Raw genomic sequence first — 19903 nt, 5'->3', positions numbered from 1 at the left:
AAATTCCTGTTTCTCTTCCAGATGCTCCCGGTGCAGGTCCCTAGGGCCTTCTTTGAAGAAACAAAACGAGTCCTTCTTAATTTCCTCTGGCAGGGTAAAAAACATAGAATCTCGTACGAGGTATTGACCAGGGCTAAGGAGGACGGGGGGGTGGGTTACCCCGACCTGGGGACATACTACAGGGCATCCCAGTTGAGGATTCTGGTTGATCACTTCTCACCGGAAACGAAGAAACAGTGGGTAGCCATGGATAATAGGCCCCTTGCACCTGTCACAATAGAGGAATGGCTCTGGGTCCCAAGAAATAAGATCCCCAGAACCGTCCTGAACCATCCGATTCTGAAAGTACTGTGGTCCCTATGGAGAGAGGGAGGCTACTACAGATAGCTCACAACATGGCCCTCCCCCTTAAGCTGCATTTGGGCCCCTCCTTTCCTGGCCAAAATAGCAGAACCAGCAGCATACCAGACATGGTTCGAGGCAGGCCTTAGCAGGACTGGTCATATGTGGGTGGGGGGCTCTTTCCTACCCCTGAGTGACCTTGAGGAGGCCCTGGGAATAGGCACGCTTTCCCCTTTCCGTTATCTTCAGCTCAAAGGTGTCCTCACTGAGCCATCTTGGGGCGATACCCTCAGGAGGGATCTCACAGACTTTGAAAAGCTTCTCCTAACCGCGAGGGGCTCCAAGGGGATAATATCCCGCCTCTATAGGCTCTTTCTGTTCTCTGTCCCCAGAGACCCGCCGCCAGCACGCACACAATGGGGTAGGGACCTAGGTGAGGAAATCGATGACGAAAGATGGACGGAGATGTGTAGACGGGCTAATCGATCCACGGCCTCCCTCCAGTATCGCCATCAGGCCCTCAAGATACTACACCGATGGCACTATCCCCCGCAGAGGATAGCTAGGATGAGGCCAGGATATGACCCACACTGCTGGAAATGCAGGACAGAAAGAGGAGACTACCTTCACATGTGGTGGGGATGCCCAGTGGTCCAAAACTATTGGGACAAGGTACGGGCCTGGATCAAGGGGGTGGATGGGGTTGAGCGATCTTCCTGCCCTTGGCTCCTCCTCTTCGGAATTGACATTGGGGAAGGCCAAGAGGGCACTCAAGACCATATGCTTCAGGGTATGCTGGTAGCAGCCAGATGTTGCCTGGCACAGAAATGGAAACATCCGGAAATGCCAGGGGAAAAAACCTGGGTAACCAAGGTACGGGCCATCTACGACATGGAGTTCCTCACACACCTGCTTGATGAGTCCAAATCCAGCATCGAGGAAATCTGGCTCCCCTTTTTTGACAAATACGGCCAAGCGGTCTAATGCTTAGTGGTGGTGCCGAGGGACCCCCCCCCCCCCCCAAGGACACGGGGCCACGGCCCGCAGACCCGATTGTGAACTTTACCCAGTTGGTCCACACGACTTCGACGTGCCAAGCGCACAGTGCATTGACACTTCTGTTTTCTAAAGAGCCCGTTAAGCAAGCAATTAACCAACCTATGAACATTTGAACTGAAGGGGGGTGGAGGGAGGGAAAGGGAGAGAGAGGAGGGGTGTGTTGCGATTGGTTCTTTCTTGTTAACTCACATCAGCAAATGTAATGTGATTTCGTAATGCACAACTGAAACTTAATAAAATTGATTTTCAAAAAAAATATTTTGACTCAACAGGAAGTACTCCGGTCATGGGGGCAAGCACCGATGGTTTTAATTTTTAAGTGAGATTGCCTTTCGCCCTTACAGTATCGTCGGATATCCTTGCAGGATCCACTAATAAAATATTTGCTAATGTAATTCGGAAGGAACTGCAACTCTGGGCTGCTAGGTCGAGTAATTTGGATCTCTGCCAGTCGGGTTTCAAGAAGGGTATGGGGACCTCCCCAAATAATTTGATTTTATCGCTATGGCTTCCCAGGTAAAAGATCAAAGAAGACTGGCTTTCCTGGCTTTCTTGGATATAAGTAAAGCGTTTGACCATGTCAATAGGGCAGTCCTTTGGGGAAAACTAAATGCAAATGGGTGTCCTCGTCCCTTGATTAGTATTTTAGAAGCCCTGCACCTGGGGACGAAAATAAAAATGAGACGAGACGCTCACGGGTCCACCTTGGTTAGGATTGAAACAAGGGTGCGTTCTTCCACCCTTTCTTTTTAATTTTTATATCAAGAACATGGCAGGCTGTTGGTGAATAGTATGTTGTATGTACTAAGTGGGAAACATTCAAATGGTTTCTGAATGGGAAGAATACTGAAACAGTGAACTCTTTTATATCTAGGCTCGATAATTTATTCCAAAGCAGGGAAAACGTCCATAGTCAGGTATTTGAAAACTAAATGCCTAGCAGTCGCCTCTCACTTGATACAATTAGATTATAAATTTGGGAAATACTCAGCACTTCCACTAATGAAATTATACAGGCAAATAATCCTCCCAGGGTTCATTTATGGTGCCCAAACCTACGATAGGAATATTCCCTATCACACACACATTAAATACACCAATCATTTCAGAAAGAGTCTTGAAAATGACAATTGGAGGAATCAATCAAGTATCTTTAGCCAAATAATGAATTTACCAGCCATTTGGAGACACTGCTACAGCTAGCGTTGGGCATTGACCCTCAGACATACAGATTTCCACATCAAACACCAAGGCTCGCTCATCCGGGAAGTCCACGGGTGTTCTCCCTCCATCAGCTTCATACTTAGTCCATCCTACCTCCCAAGCCCACTCATGAGGCATGGTTTGGAGTTCGCACTGCAGAAGATCATTGGCTGCCTCCAAATAAGGAAAACTCTGCTTTTGGGCCAGGATCTCAAAATGCTCCGCTATGTTGTTCCCATACATCTTCGGCAACTGTAGCTCAACTTCTGGGACTGTGGATGTCTCCTTGCCCCACAGATCATGCTTCTGCAGATGTTTCACACTCTTCTGAATGTGGTCTTCTGGGTAGCCTGCCTGTTCTCCACGGAAAATCTGCTCATGCAGACCTTTGGAGAGCATCTGAATGTTAAGCGGGTTCATCCGGGGTTGGCGTTTGCAAGAACCTACATCTTCTTTCCGCAGATCGCCGGTAGGTGCATTTCCAAAACAACGTAAAACTCCCCATTTCCTTGGCTTTAACCAAGACAACAGTGGTTTCTTCTCAAGCAAGGAGATCATGGTTCTCCAAATAGAAAATTACAGCAAATAAGGAGTGGCATATTCTTCATAGTGCTTCCCCACGCCTAAAGAAAAAAGAGAAAGTTATTTTTTAGTTTTGATTACACTTGTTTAAATCATCATTTAGAGCAGTGGTATTCCATTTAGTTAAATATTAAATGCTTATATTTTAGATTAAAACCAGTCATCGTAATTCCTTTTATAGAGCCTCCTGCCCCCTCCCCCAGACATCTTTGGGCACCCCCAGGGAGAGCCGACCACACCCCAGGGGGGGGGGGGTCAGCCTCACAGTTTAAAGACCACTGTTTTAGGCTAACCTAGTCAGGAAAACAAAGGACTGGAAGCGCTAAAAAGTATGTCGCTTTATTAAGTTTTGGCTTTAAAAGTAAGGGCCCTAATGTAGCACTGGGTAAACCAGACTGAGGGAAGCATTGTGGTGAGGCATAAGGAGCGGAAAAAAGCAGGCATCTGCATTTCCACTATACAAAACTGTTCAGGCCCCATCTGAAGTATAAAATTACGTTCTGGGGGTTTCATTTCTGGGTAGATAACGGCAAACCGAGTGTGCATGGTTTAAATAAGGCATCTTGAGAGCAGATGTCGCTAATCCAAGCTGGTGATGTGGCTTTAAAGACCACGCACCTGCACAGAGGCTTGCAAGGTAAAGCGACAGAAGCAGCAGCATTCATCTTTTGGAGGCGTGGCTGCCTTGGGCCATGAGGGTATTACAACCTGTTCCTCGGTATCCCAGTGATCAACTTCCAATAATGCTCGATGTCACTGCACTCCTAGAAGCAATCCGGGGGGGGAGGGGAAGGGTTCTCCTCTAACCCCCCCCCCATTTTCTTTTTAAAACAAACTTTTTTTTCTATACAAAACTAAAATAAAACCTGTAACATGAAAAAAAATGCATTCGAAATTTTGTATTCGAAACATTTGTATGTAGAAACTATTTTTTCTAAAATATAACTGGATACCGTCTAGAGAAATGAATGGTGTGTTGATCCGAAGTGCCTCCTGCTCTTCCTCCACCTCACTCAATAGATCTGGGCTCCTAGGGAAATGTATTTTTTGAGGAGAGGCAGGGGAATAGGGAAGCAGGGTCTGCTGGCTCTATTGTGGGAAGGAAGGTACAGTACAACTGCATTACTGCATCCTAGTTTCCTTCTCACTGTGCTCCCTAATAAAGACGTAGTTCACAGTGAGACACTGCTTCTTTCTAGTGTAATCCCTCAATTTCTCTTTCTCCTATAACCTTTCTCTCCCTTCCACTAAGGTGCATTGAAGTGGCCAGAAGGCAGTGTCAAGTGCTATACAAGAAACCTACATACATGCATACATGCAATATTATGGGGTCTCTGTCCCCTTCCTACTTCCCTACTGTACACCCGTCACTCTTCTTTTGCCTTCAATCTCAGGGCTCTGGAACTGTTTCAGTGTTGCCCAAGTGCTGCATGAACAGTCAGTGTATTCACAATTAATGGTTCACACAACATACACTCCAGCAGCTAATGTTAGACAAAACAGATTTTCTAAGTGAATTACGGGTGACCCTGAGATTATGGACTCTGGCCTGGAGATGATTTGGCACAGTATAAAACATTAACATAAAATACCAAGACCTTGAATAGATTCCATGGTGTAATCTAGAGTTAGTAACTCTCTCCCTTCGCTACCGTTACCTCGGACAGCCGTGACCTAGTTCCAGATTGAACCTGCCCCACAATTGCCTTATCTGCTGCACTCCCTATCCCAATGGTCAAATCTGACGATGTCATGGAATTAACAATAGCAGACTTTCATAGCTTTTAAAGGAATTAAAGACAGATTTGTACTTTCTGTTGTATTTTGAGGAAATGGGGCGGCCCTGAGCATACTGCCCTTGTCCCAAAGATGCTGAGCTTTATAGCTCAATTTCCCAATAATGCAGAACTGAAACACGGACAGCCTTCCATCATTCATATCCCGGAGACTGATAGCCATCACTTGCCTCCTTTCAATCCTCTGGCCCTTCACATCTCTCGCATATCCCATCTATGTTATTTATTCATTTTTATGGGTTTCGGCTTAAAATAAACTTTTCACAAATAAATAGCAACACATTTCATCACATAACAAAAGATTAAGAAACTGTGTACAAAACTTGAAAACTTCTAAAAAAGCAAAATCTGGCTAACATCAATCTATTTCAGAATTCATTAGTTGCCAAAACTGATGAATCAGGCAAAAATGACAAACATCATGGATAGACTTTCACAGTAAAGACATAAATGTAAGAGGGTTTCAATGCATTCATTTTCATGCACAAACAACATATTCTCAGTGATCTGGGAAGACCTTGCCATGCTCCCACCACTTCATTTTAAAGATCAGATTAAAGTAAAACATCATGTATTGTCTGGCATAAAATATGCTTTTGCATAGTACACCATTTATTAAAACATTTATATACCTCATAAAGGAGTGTCCCCTGCCCCCAATACATTTATAGTCATTAGCTCAATCATAACAGGAAGCTTACTATTTAAACCAGCATAACAATAATCTATTATATGATTAAGGACAAAACGGGCTATCCAGACTTCAGACTCTTTCATTAGTCAAAAATGAATGAACCGCCGTCAACACAAGGCAGTTCACTAATTTGGGCCAGTATAGAATTGTCATCAGCCTGCACAATTCTAAGGTAAAATGTTATGCTTCTCCGGATAGCCATCATATGCAGCCATGAGAGACCCTGTATACCCTAGGTGCCTATATGGTTGAGCTCTGATAAATTGAGAAACAAGCTCCAGATCATACCTTCCCAGGCATTCAGCCTCTGTATGGATAACGTAGGCAGCATTGCAATGTCATAAAGAAGGAGTGCAGGAATAGTTTAATATAAAGAACTAGAAGGGATAAATAATAGCCACCATATTGCAAATACAATCTTTTTAATTTCATTACTAAAGGAATACAATAATTCATTTTAATCCTGAAGTACCCTGAGCTAGAGAGAAAATTGTAGTATTAAAGCTCAGACAAGTATCTTATTTTGAATCCAATGGAGGAGATTTACTGAGACCCCATTTAAAAGGTTTATATTGTTTAATCTCCTTGCAAGGTTTTATGGAAGTATCATGCAGAAGATGGTCTAGTAAATAGTTCCAAATATGACCTAAACTTCGCCGAAGACCAATTTGGGTTCTATACATAGTAATCAGGTCATCGGCATAGGTTCTAGGAGTTGCATAGACTTCTATTTAGAAGTCTGCATTTTGGATGAGCACTTTTAGTCGACAATAATTCATCCATTTTCTCTTATAGGGGTTTCCCCAAGTCTTATTCTAGCCCACCTACCACCCCTCAGCCCCTACCCCCACATACGGTTTAAGTTACTTACCTGTAACTATTGTTCAAAAGCACGGGTCTAGCATGGATTCACATGCTCATGATTATTCCCTGTCGTCAAGCCTGGAATCCTCTGTAAAAGCAAAAAATGTTTCACTTTAAAACTGTATTTCTCCTCTAAACCCATCACTGTCCTCTGGGTCATACTGCCCCCATCCAATGACAGTCCTCTCGCTAAGCCCCTCCTCTGGCAGTCATCTTCAGATATGGTAAGCATGTAAAGTGGCAGTATGACCAAGAAGAGCTGCAGAGGGGCTGGAGGGAAGGTTTGCATGGGAATCCTGTAAGACCCTTGCAGGAGAACAATTGGACCTGCACATAGGAGCCAAGCAGATGTACATCAGGGACACACCAGACAGGAACGCTGTCGTTGCAGCGATCGCTCTGGTGGAGTGGGCTGTTGGACGGCCAGGCAGCAGTCGGTTCATCAACCGATGACAGTGCGTGATGCAGCCGGAAATCCTCCTTGAAATGGAAGCCTTGGACAAGGCTGTGCCATGGTTCACAGGACCAAATTTCACGAACAGTTGTGAAGTCTTCTGAAAACGTAATGCGAGTCACATAGAACTTTAGGGCACGAGCAACGGCCAGCGAGTGCAATGCCTTTTCTGCCGGCGACAAAGGTTTCAGAAGAAAACAGGTAACACCAAAGGCTCGTTGAGGTGGAATTCCAACTGAACCTTTGGCATGAAAGAGGGATGCGTACGCAGTACCACCCTTGGTTAGTGGAATGTCAGGTACGGTTGTTTGCAGGATAGGGCCAGGATCTCACCTGCATGTCTGGCAGAGGTGATGGCCACAAGGAAAGCGGTCTTCCACAAGAGAAATTTGAGTGGGGCCTGATGCATAGGCTCGAAGGGAGCCCCCAGGAGCCTTGCCAGAACCACGTTGAGTTCCCACACCGGGGCAGGAGCCTTCACAGGCGAGAAAGATCGGAAAAGTCCTTTGAGAAACTCCTTAATGAGTCTCTTGGACTAGAGCGAGGATCTTTCTGGGGATCTGGTGTAGCCACCAGATGCACCTTGATGGAAGGGTGCGCCAGACAAGCCTTTGCCAAGGGTAGCAAATATGGAAGCATCTGTGGAGCTGTGATCTTCAGGAGGTGTAATCTTCTGTGACCAGCAACACGTAGCAAAACGTTTCCACTTATGGGCGTAGCACTTTAACGTCGACAACTCCATGGCGAGGATCTCCATGCAGTCCGCTGGCAACTCAAACGCCAAACTCTAAGGCTGCAGTTGTGACGAAGTATCAGAAAATACTTGTATGTAGTGCAGGCTCTGTTGAAACTAGCTAACTACAAGGACTCTTCTGTTTTTATTAATTTTATGGGATTTAAATATTAAATTACTTTATTCTTATTGACTGTCATTGACTTTTATTACGTGAACTTGTGGGAAAAGTATTACGATATTGGTGTTACTTGGGTGCTGCTTACCTTACTTAACATCATTGAATCCACGCCGTGGTTATATTTACATTACAAACGGCTACCAAAGGGTGCTGTAGTATAGAACTACAACCCCCAAGATTCTTTGTGTCGCGCACCTGTTCTACATCAACAGGGCGCGACACAGGCTATAACTGGTCTCTGTCAGCGCAAAGCGCTGATGTGAAGCCTGTTTTAGCCTGTTTCTTCCTGGGTCACCAGTCGGTAGGATATCCTGCCGGTTGAGACCTGTGCTTAGTAAGAATTGCATTCCAGGTGACTAATTTCTACTTTTAAGGTAAGATTGATGTGTATGATGAATTGTTTATTTTAGAATGCCATTGATATGAAGAAACTAGACAACACTTGTGGTTGTAACACCCTCAGAACATAAAATAAAATTAGAGATATGTAAATGATCAAGCCCATAAAGGGGTCCTCACCAGTGGTTGCTGGAACTATTGAGAGTTGTAAAGCAGCACTGGTGAATGCTAGATCAGCAGGGGCACATGCCACTGAGATTGCTGAGCTAATTAATTCTCATGATTTAGACCCATTATTGATTTGCGAAACGTGCTTTTCAGAATCCTCCCCTAGCTCATTTCATGAGTTAGTCCCAAATGATTTCTTTATTAAACATATTAATAGAACATCCAAAAAAGGTGGAGGTATTGCAGTCATTCACAAGGCTGCATTACCCATTTCACACCTTCATGCCCTGGATTGGGGTGATGATGCACAAGTGGGATAAATTGGGATAAATGACCTTCAGATTTCCCCTAAAGCTACCTAGTTGTTGACTGGAATATCTGGTTAGATGACCAGACAAAATCAGATTCGAAAGAACTATGGGATTTATTGAATATCCATAGTTTTCACTCACTGGGAGTACAACCCTTGTATATCAAAGGGCCATTGCTTGGATGTCATTATAGAGGTGAACATACTATTTTGAAGGATAATGTGCCAGTCTATTGGTTGGATCACTTTGTGAAATTCTCCTCACTGAGCATTTCCAATTGGGTTAAAACCAATTCCAAGGACAGACTGGCTATACATTCTCGGAAATTCCAAGGATCTGGATAAAATCACTGGCAATGAAATCACTGTGGCTCTTGCTTCCACTGATCCCGCACTTCCATGCAATGATTTTTTCACAGCTGGAGCATCAATTTGGTGCACTATTTCTAACAAAATGGCCTTTTTCAAACCGAAGACCAAAAAAGTTTCTCAACCTTGGTTTTCACAGAACCTGCAATGTTTGCGCAAACTACTTAGCAGGACCAATCAGAGTTGGCAAAAGAAGCCAACTTTGGAGAACAAATTCAAGCTAAGAATGCATAACTGGAATATAAATTAGCTATTTTTCTGGCCAAGAGAGATTTCTGGGTAAAAACGGGCAGTAATTAACCAAGGGAATTGTTTTCCATTATATCTAAATTCTGCAATCCAAACTGCAAAGCAGCATTGCCTGATTCTTCTGCAGTGCAGGCTGATCTTTTTAACTCCTCCTTTGTGGATAAGATCGAACGGATAAGGGCCGATATTGAGCAGGCGGCCACCATACATCCATCTGTGTCCCTGCACAATCAACCAGTAGGAAAGTTGGATGATTTACAAAATCAGATGTTAGCACCCATTTTTGATTTTCATCTACCTTGCCGGCTTACGCAGCTAAGAGACTTGCGCAGGAACTCACCACATTTATTACTAGTTTTGTTAATAAGTCATTGACAAGTGGGACTGTCCCAGAGAGTCTAAAGCTTTCAATTGTTTCGCCTCTATTGAAAAAGCCATCAATAGATGTGGGGATTCTTCAAAATTATCGTCCTCGAAAAGATTGTCACCAATCAGTTGTAAGAATGTGTCAAACGTGAATTATTATTGGAGATGTTCCAATCTGGATTCCGAGCAAAATACAGAACTGAGACTGCTCTCCTGGTTGTACAGGACGAACTGCTAAAGACTGTGGACCAAGGGGAACTTTCACTCTTGGTAATTTTGGATTTGTCTGCGGTCTTTGACACAGTGAATCATGGCATCCTTTTGGAATGACTACAGGTAGTAGGAAGGGTTTCTGATTTGGCACTAGGCTGGTTTAGGTCTTTCCTGACCGATCGTCAACAGCGAGTGAGACTGGGGGAGTTCCTGTCGGACCTCATTAAGTTAAACTGTGGAGTCCTCCCTATCCCCACTGCTATTTAATTTGTATATTCGACCCTTCTGGAAATCGTGAGGTGCTATGGGTTGAACTTCTACTCGTACACGGATGATACTCAGATTTCTAGCCGAGTTGTTAACTATGAGGAAGCATTCAGCAGACTGGGAGAGTGTCTGGAAGAAGTGGGTGGATGTCAAAAAACTACTTGCAGTTTAATGCAGTCATGACTGAACTTATTTTGTTCCAACCCAATTATCTGCTGAATACAGCTAGGAAATTGCCCATTCCCATGCTTTTAGGCAAAGGCCTAAAATTTGTATCTAAGATTAAAAATCTGGGTTGTGTATGGCAAGAGGACCTCAGCAGTGAAGCCCAGGTGAGAGCGAAGATTCAAGCGGTGCATTTTGCTTTGAGATTGCTATGCCAAGTGCTTTCCTACAGACCTAAAGAAGATCATGCGGCTGTGGTGGGTGCACTGACCAGTGCCCACCTGGACTATTGTAACAGTCAATTGTTGGGCATCCCTTTTAAACAACTCCAGCGACTCCAGAAAGCACAAAATGCAGCGGTTAGAATCATATTCAAGTTGAGTCAAACTGCTCACGTGTCCTCATTCTGCCGCCAGCTACATTGGCTCTCAATTGAAGATCGTATCAGGTTCAAGGCAGCTTGTATTGTTTAAATATGTGAATGGTATCGCCCCCTTGTATCAGAGAGCTAATTTAGAGAGCTATGTTCCAGTGATGGTCATCTTTTGGCTATCCCCCCCACTCAGTATACAAATCTCGGGGTGACAGAAGATTCGCTGTCTTTGGTCCAAAGCTGTGAACTCCATGCCACTAGCGCTAAGGACAATGAGCTCACTTCTTCAGTTTCGCTGAGCACTAAAGACCTTCTTGTTGAGATAGAGAACCCGCCCTATTCTGGGGCTCTGGTATGGATTCAGCTATATCCTCTATTAACTGTTGTTGTCACCTGCGCCACTATACAGTTTATTCTGTCCTGCGTGTGTTATAAATACTAAGATACAAATACAAAATAGCATCCTCCCTCTCTGGTGATAAGATCTGGAACCACCAGCAACTTGACTGGAGGCGCCGCTAACAGGCTGAGAAGGTCCGGGTATCAAATCTGCCTTGGCCACGCCGGAGCGATGAATATCATCTTGCATTGGCACTGAGTGTGTTGATGACTCATAGCAGGAGAGGTGACAGGGTGAGGGGGACACGTACAGAAACGGTCCTTCCCACAGGAAGGAGAACGTGTTCCCCAAGCTCCTCGGCTGGTGAAACCTGCTGGCAAACATCTGGCATTTGGAGTTCACCGCTATTGCAAAGAGATGGAACTGGGGTCTGCCCCATTGGGCGAACAGGTAGTCCACCTGATCCTGATGAAGCTCCCACTCGTGGCAGAAGCGGAGTTCCCTGCTGAGGGAGTTGCGATAGGTGTTCTTGACTCACGCCAAGTGAAGAGGGATGAGGAACATCCCCTGTTAGACAGCCCTGTGCCACATGTCCTGGGCCTCCTTGGAGAGTGCTGGCTATCGAGTGCCCCCCTGCTTCCTGATGTAGAACATGGTGGTGGTGTTGTCCGTGAAGATCCTCAGCACCTTGCCTTTCAGAGATGGTAGGAATGACTTCAGGGCCCAGAACACCGCCCATAGCGCCAGGATGTTGATATGCAGATCCTTTGCCTCCGGAAGCCACAGGCCTCTGGGGTACAGACATCCGGTGTGCACTCCCCAACCTTCCAGGGAGGCATCCGTGGTGACCGTCTCCTGGTATGGGGAGTTTTGAAATCCTGTGAGCGATGTGGGAGCGGAGCCCTCACCATTCTATCCCCCATCGGAGCTCCTTGCTGAGAGGGATCTTATCTGTGAAACCTCCAGTCACCTGTATCCAACCGGCATCCGGGAATTCTTGTAGGTGTCATATTTGCTATCTGCAGAGGCAGACGAGGTAGATGCAGGACAAAATCATGCCCAGTAACGACTTGATGGCCCGCACCGGGGCCTTCTTCGCCGACGACAGCTGTTGCACCTTTCCTTGAACAGCTGCTAGTCTCTCTTCCAAGGCAAGACACTGTGTAGAGTCTAGCACCTAGGAACAGCGCATTCTGCAATGGCATTAAGCAGGACTTTGGATAGTTAACGGAGAATCCCAGATCTGTCAATAGTTGGACGGTTGCCTTTGTGTTCTCGTCGGCCAGGTCCAGCGAGCAGGCGTGAATCAGCCACTCACCCAGGTACAGATATAGATGTATGCCCTGTAGATGTAGTGTCATGACCCTTGCCCCTGGCCCTCACTGGCAAGTCAGCCTTCCAGTTAGGGCCAGGTCAAAGGCCTTAAAACCTCATCCAAGACTCTCTTGGAGTCAGTCCTGGTGCCTTTGGCACCAGGCTCATAACCATCATGAAGACCAACATTAGAATGGGACTATTTACTTGGGACTATTTAACTTGGGGAGGGAGGGGTTCAGCCAACATGGAGGCACACACATAGCTCAGTTAAAAGGAACTGAGCTATCCGGTCTAGTCTTTTGGGTGTGGCAGGCCTGGGAATACTTTGGGTGTGGCAGGCCTTGGACTATTTTACCTGGACTACTTTACCTGAGACTATTTAAACCGCACCCAAACAGCAGAACATGCTTTGCGTTATTCTGCTGTGGGCAGCGTAACTCTCACTATGTTCAGTTCTTCGATGCCATCTTACCTGAAACCAAGGACCTGCAGAGAGAAAAAGAACACTACAAAACTTACCTGGAACAGTATCCTGTCTTCAATCCATCGCCGACTTCAGTTCCGCTCACCTGAAGGTACGAACTCCATCATCCGGCACCGCATACATCCTGGAATACCATAACCTAGAAAGAGGAGAAAGAAAGACAGCATTAGTAAGCGTTTACTCAAGTTTCCTCCCGAATGAAGAAAGCCACACAATTCTTACCTGGGTAGTCATCTCCTGGTCAGTATCATTGCTGGAACATTACAGCACTCTGCGAGGAACATCGCAACCTGCAAGGATAGAAAAGACACAGGTTAGCAATATAAAAGGCAAAACAGCACCGCGCATCGCGCATTACTCACCGTACCGCATCGTGCACACCGTGCTTTCGCCTACCGGCCCATGCTCATCTTCAAACGGCATTACAACACCAAAATACCTTTCCATACCTAAAAGGAAAGAAGCAAGACATTATTATTCGAACTAAGAGGAACATAAGAACTGCATATAAAGACTGTAAAGCAGCAAACCTGCACCAGTGAAGTAACTTGGTCGCTGCTCGCCCCCACATCTACGCACCCCAGCCACGAGGAGCCACCCAGTCCTGGTTGGATGATTTGCACTCTCAAACCCTCTCCTGGTCCCTTGGTAAGGCCTCTGGTTAAAGATGGGTCTGCAATATAGGAGAGCTGGATTCAATACCAGATTATCTTTGTTTTCCCACTTCCCTTGGCCTCAAAGCCTTCCTCCCCCTTCTCCTCACCTTAATATTGTGAAAGGTGGATTGCGAGTACACAGTAACGCAAAGCACGGCCTTAAGGACGTAGCAGCTTATATAGCTGAGCTTCTGAAGCCAAGCCCACCAGGTTCAGCCTGCCTGCCACACCCTGCCACACCCGATGAGTCAGCACATGAAAACCAGGCCTAGGGAGCCACACCCGATGAATCAGCACATGAGGATGTTCTCTGGAATAAAGGCTTTCAGCTTCTGGAAGGTTCTTGTAAAATAAAAGCACTCCTGCACTGAAAATAAAGTGTTCCTGCTCACATCTCTTATATGAGCCTGGCGCCAAAGGCACCAGGACTGAGTCCAGCCAGGGCCCCATAAGTGAGTCAAGTGACCCATTGCCCCCATCACTAAATGGTGTGGGTTTTGTGTTCTGGGGCCTGTGGCCATGACACATGGAAATATGCGTCCTCCAGGTCCAACAACGTCAAGAGGTCTCCTTTTCCCATTTGGCCGAGCACGTGCTGCAACGTGACCATTCTGAATTTCTGGGACTTAAGTATTTGTTCAGACATCGCAGGTCCAGGATGGACCTCCAGCCCCCTGTCTTCTTTCTGACTAGAAAGTATCTGTAATAAACTCTGTAGCCCCAGAGCCGCTGGGAAACTAGGTTTATGGCCCCTTTTTGTAGCATGCCTCGTTCCTCTTCCAGAAGCAGAGGAATGTGCTGCTCCTGTCGGGGAACGGGCATAATACGAGGACACCTGTGTTGGATCTCCAAGGTGTGCCACTGGGCGAGAGCATCCAGCACCCATCTGTCGGTGGTGAACCTTCTCCACTCACTGACGAACCACGTCAGCCGGCCTCCCACCGGGGTGCATTAGTGGGGGCCCAACGTTTTGACCGGTTCAGACTTGCTTCGGTGCCGGCATCCTGACCTGGGGGTAACCGCGATGCTGTCCTCGGCTACACTAGGCTTGGGAGCGGCCTCTGTAGGTTTCTTGCGTTCAGGATCGGGAAGGCTGTCTGTACGAGGTGGCAAACCCTCGATGACCCGCTTGATTTTCCCCTGAAAAAGTGAAAAGACGAGCAGTGTTGCTGGAGAGTGCCGAGGGAGCGGGCTGTCTCCGTATTCACTTTGATGGCTTGAAGGGACTTGTTGAGAGCCTCCCAAACAGATTTTTCCCATCAAAGGGCATGTCCAGCACCTTCTCTTGGAACTCTGACGGAAGTTAGTGGCCTTCATCCATCCCTGCTGATGAAGGCAGACACCGTTGCCCATTTGCCAGAACCAGGTGTAGGCGCCGTCCACTTCCACCGTGATAGCATGGTCCAATGCCACTTCTTCCCTCCATATTCTCATTGTCGGTTTATACAACAACTCCCCGTCGTACCTGGCTAGGATCACCAGTGCGTTGGCCGACTGGATTGTGGACACCGGAGTGTAAATCTCCTTCTCCACCATGGCCTCCATCCTTTTCCTTAATTGTCCAGCCACAGGGCGCGAAGACGATGGGTTAGCCGACAGTTTAGTTGTGGCCACCGAGATCACCAAGTCCGGCGATGGTTGCAACCTCAGGCATTTGGGTGCAGATTCCGGCACTGTATACTTCTTTTCCACCCTATCTTGTTTGGCTGGAGATGTGTACGGGTTCTTCATGAGAGCTATGGCCTCTTCCCAAATATCATCCACAGAAGGCACCACTATGATAGTCTTCCTCTTGGCCTCTCGCATTTGATACAAGAAGCCCTCTTTTTTGATTTCCTCAGGCACCCGCTGGAATAGATCAGAGGCCCTGGTGGTCATGGAGTGGAACGAACCCACCTCGTCCGGTGGGGAAACCCTATGCGGGGACATCGAAATGTGGAGACTCACAGTCCGCTGCAACAATGTCTTGGTTGTTATCTGTCGTCGTGGTCGTATCCATTCCTGTACCCCTGTCTGCTGGGGGGATGGGTCCCGATGCGGTGGAGGAGGTTGATATGGGGGCATCAGGTGACACTTCTTCGGCAGAGGCTGACCAGGAACCTGTGGGACCACGGGTACTGGTGCCAGAGGCATTCTCATCTGGATCTCCGACACCAAGGTGTGGAGAGTCGACAGAATAATCAAGGAAATGTCTCTCGGCTGAGAAGGCAAAACAGGGAAACTAATCCCTGCGCCATCATCGCCGTCGTCCTCATCCTCGTGGATCGTGTGCATGGAGACTCCTGATCTTCGTCGTCAATGGACGAGACCTCCATGGCTTGGGAGACGACCTGAGAGGGCTGTTTCTGGGCCTCTTCAACCCCCACCCCTCCTTTTTTCCTCCTTAAGGGTGCAGAACCGGGACCTGGGCCAGTAGCTTCACCCCATCTGCCGTGCCTGCAGACTTTTCCAAAGTGTCTGCGGTGGTGAAGCGCCGTATGGGCAGGGACACTTTCTGCACTGTGGGAGCCATCCTCGTAGGATCAGTGCTTTTCTCTGCCATGGTAGTAGTAACCGTCAATGGAGTCATCAACGAGGTCTTTGCCTGTGCCGGTTGAGCCTGTGTGGCCTGTGCGGCCTTATTGTCTTCTGTTCAAGGATTCCTCCCATAATTTAGCCGGGATAAATGATTTCCTCTTTGAAGAGGAGCTTGATGGTAGGCTGGTAATGGAGGCGGAAGGGGATGCTGATCGCGCCATATCCACTTTGGGACCCCCTTCCGCGGTGAACCTGGTGGACTAGAACTTGCAGGTCTTGGCCTTATCTTGGGCCCCACGGATGAGGCACCCTCAAAGACCGCTCCTCGGATCGGACGGTCCTGGACGAGGCATGACCTTGCTCAGGGCACAGGTCAGAGGCCTTGGTGTTAAGCCATGCTGCCAGCCTACTATGCCTGTCCATCTTTGTTTTCTTAGAGAAACCAAGGCTTTTCTCGCACTCTACTTATGGTTCGGGTGTAAGCAGTAGAGGCATTGTAGGTGCTACTCCTCCACAAACACATTCCGTAGCCTGCATTTGGTGCAGGGTCTGAAGAGGGACCTTCCCTCCTTTTCCTCCCTCATGGTCGGAGGGCGCGAAGTAGGCCAAAGATGGCCCTCAAGAATCTTCAATGAATCATAGCCCTTCAGGGGTGCGGAACTTCACCGACAACGGGTCCCTGCTGTCGGCAGGTGAAGGAAAGAGCGCACAGGCTTTTTGAAACAAAAATTTAACTTTTCTCCTACAAAAACACAAAAAACATACATATAGCTCACAGAGCAAATCAAGGACTCCCAACACTGAAGCGTGCGGTACAAAATCTGAAGATGGCTGCGAGAGGAGGGGCTTAGAGAGAACAATGTCATTGGATGGGGGCAGTATGACCCAGAGGACAGTAATTGATTTAGAGGAGAAATACAGTTTTAAAATGGAAGTAAAAATGTTTTTTGCTTTTAACGAGGATTCGCAGCCGGACGACGGGGAATATTCATGTGCATGTGAATCCATGCCAGACCCCATGCTTGAGAAACATATTAATGAATCAATCAAATTAGCTTTATTTCGGCACTGGTCCATAAAAGCATACAGTTTCAAAAACATCATAAAATTGTGATTATAATTGATTTACAGTTAATAAAACATCTAAAACAGTGTTGACCATATATAGCGGTTGCTTTTTAAAGTGTGATTGTTACCGTGCATGCCAGCTCATTCAATCGTTTTCCCCTGTGAGCCAGTTATTACTCATAAATGTATGTTTGGTTTTGTTTAACAATAGTCGTTAGCCAGAACACATGGGGCACATCACCACATTTCAGAGGTGGATAAGACTTAAATCAACATGCTCTGGAAATTATACTTTATGGAATCATCCTGACCTAAGGTGCTTCAACGTCTTTATCCAATAGGAACCTATGTCTGTTCCACAATTGGATGCGCTGCTTATTGGGCCAAATTAAACATCTGTAACATGATAGTTCCCAATAAGCAATGAGTACATTCCACCAAATTAAACATCTGGAGCATGATAGTTCACAATAGACAATTAGTACATTCCAGCGAGTGCAGGTCAGACTTGAGTTAATTAAGACATTTCTTTAATTGGATGCTTGTCCGATAGAAGAGTAGCATGCTATGTTCAATAACAAAGTGACGTGCCAACACGCGTTTCGACCTAAACAGGTCCTTTTCAAGGCCACACTCTGCTCAACACAAATCTTATTCATTGTTTTCATACACCATACAGGTGAGAGGATCAAGCGATACAGCAAGAACATACAGAAAATTAAGGTATACATTAACATTACCAGTGTACATGATGTCTGTAGATGAAAACACCAGCATGTTGTCAGCATCAAATAGATCGAAAGAATAAAATGAAAAGTAAAAATGAAAAACAAAGGAAAAGAGAAAAGAAGAAGACTTCAGCTCAAATCAATATCAATGTACCATCTGGAATATTACTTCAGAACTAACAAAGAGTTCTTTTCCCCTTTTAAGGGATATGCATGCTCGACAATCTTAATGTTACGAATTACAGGACTACAACAGGAGCCTATCGTTGCATAAAAACCATTAAATGTATCACTTACAAGAATAATCTGCCGTCCGTGCCTGTCCGTTATGTTGCAAAGCGTCCAAACGCGGAAATACCCGTGCAACGTATAAAAAGGAATAAAAGGTAAGTCCCCTAGTGTCACATGACCAACAGTCACGTTCCCCAGTGTGTCACGTGATTGTGAAATGTAAACATCACAGTTCCAATCGTGATTCCAATTGTCACAGTATACCATCCACATAATGAAAAGTACAATTTAGCAGTTCGGATCTCGGAACATAATTGAAATTGCAACAGATTCTCTCAAATTAAGCATTCTACTTCGCGCTGTCCATTTCCATTGGCAGATTCCAATAACAAAAACCATCCAATGCAAGTTAGCAATTCTAGCATTGGATTCTAAAACATGATCATCTTTGTAGACCCAATTATACGTGCAAATGCCCATGCGTCGTTTGAAAAGCAAGAAGTGAAATGCGAAAGTACCCTGGTAACCCATGGTCAAAAGTCGCGTTCCCTAGTATGTCACGTGTATGTGCAATATAGACATACAAGTTACCATGGTCCACTGTCCACATATTACAGAAACGATTTAGCACTTCGAATCTCGAAAAATAATTGCAAATATCGAGAAGTTCTCCCAACTGCTATCGTCTACTAGACATTGTCCAATACCAATGTCAATTACTAATGACACACCCTCACAAGTCCAAAATGACAATTTGTCAATTGGGTTCCATAACCTTGTCATGTAAGTATACCTAGTATATTACCTCGCACATGCTCCGATTGTTATAGCTACCATTTCAAATGTACACATACTGATGCATTTGGCCCCTGGTGCAGCATCGGCGCCCCGCCGGACATCCAGACCTAGGCAGTGACATTTCCCTGTACCAGGTACATCAAGTGAAGGGTCCCACAGGCCCCTGCCCATCTATAAAAAAACATGCATTTCAGTATCGCTGTTCAGTCCCCGAGTGGTACACCGTAACTTGCATTTGATGCAAGCTTTCAATCGGCGTAGTAATGCAAGTCGATCCCCTCCTCTAGGGTGCGGTCTCGCTTGCATTAACCCAATAAATCTAATATCGCTTACATTATACATTTGATGATAAGTCTGCCAATGTAGTGCGAGAGGTAATTTAGAATCACATTTTTTCAGGCTGGCAAAGTGTTCACGAATACGTATACGTAATTCCCTCATTGTAGAACCAACATACACTTTACCACAGATACAAAGAATCGCATATATAACATATTTCGTCTTACAATTAATGAAGTCACGTATTTGTATCGTAATGCCATCATGGCAAGAGAAAGTTGCAGATTGGATAGCAAACTTACAGAAATTACATGAACCACATTTAAAAATTCCATTTGGTTTTGCTGATAACCATGAACTAACATGAGAAACATTGGTTAATGGAGCTAGAAACGAGGGGCACAACTGTCTCTTGAGTGTATTATTCCGTGTGAAAATAAACTTTGGTTTGTCCGCGATATATGACACAATATCTGGATCTAGTAAAAGTAAATGCCAATGTTTGGCAAGTAGTTTATAAAGACAATCAGAATTATGTACATACTTAGTGATGATGGGTACATGTGAGAAACCAGTACGTTTGGGCCTCTCGCATTCAGACAAGATATCCTCACGAGCCACAGCATTAGCTCGTTGGATACCATTTCTAATGCTTTGATTGGAATATCCTCTTCTTTTAAACCTATCTTGAATCTTAGTGACTTCATCGGTGTAGTCTGACATCTTACTGCAATTCCGACGGGCTCGAAGAAACTCGC

The 19903-nt window shown here is 45.8% G+C and overlaps 1 protein-coding gene across 2 annotated transcripts in view; it reads right to left on the bottom strand.

Moving 5' to 3' along the window:
* The window catches only part of POLG (DNA polymerase gamma, catalytic subunit), a 1004779-nt gene that overhangs the window by 913268 nt on the left and 71608 nt on the right, over positions 1–19903 (bottom strand). For both annotated transcript variants that reach the window (XM_069624312.1, XM_069624311.1), the window contains exon 2: positions 2576–3227. In XM_069624312.1, coding sequence (XP_069480413.1) covers positions 2576–3162 — 587 coding nt within the window. In that variant the 5' untranslated portion in view covers positions 3163–3227. The remainder of the gene's footprint in view (positions 1–2575; positions 3228–19903) is intronic.

Source organism: Ambystoma mexicanum, chromosome 11 (genome assembly GCF_040938575.1).
Source record: "Ambystoma mexicanum isolate Mex_15411 chromosome 11, UKY_AmexF1_1, whole genome shotgun sequence".
NCBI lineage: Eukaryota > Metazoa > Chordata > Amphibia > Caudata > Ambystomatidae > Ambystoma > Ambystoma mexicanum.
Note: the sequence above shows the minus strand (reverse complement) of the source record. Positions and strands in the feature narration are given on the sequence as shown.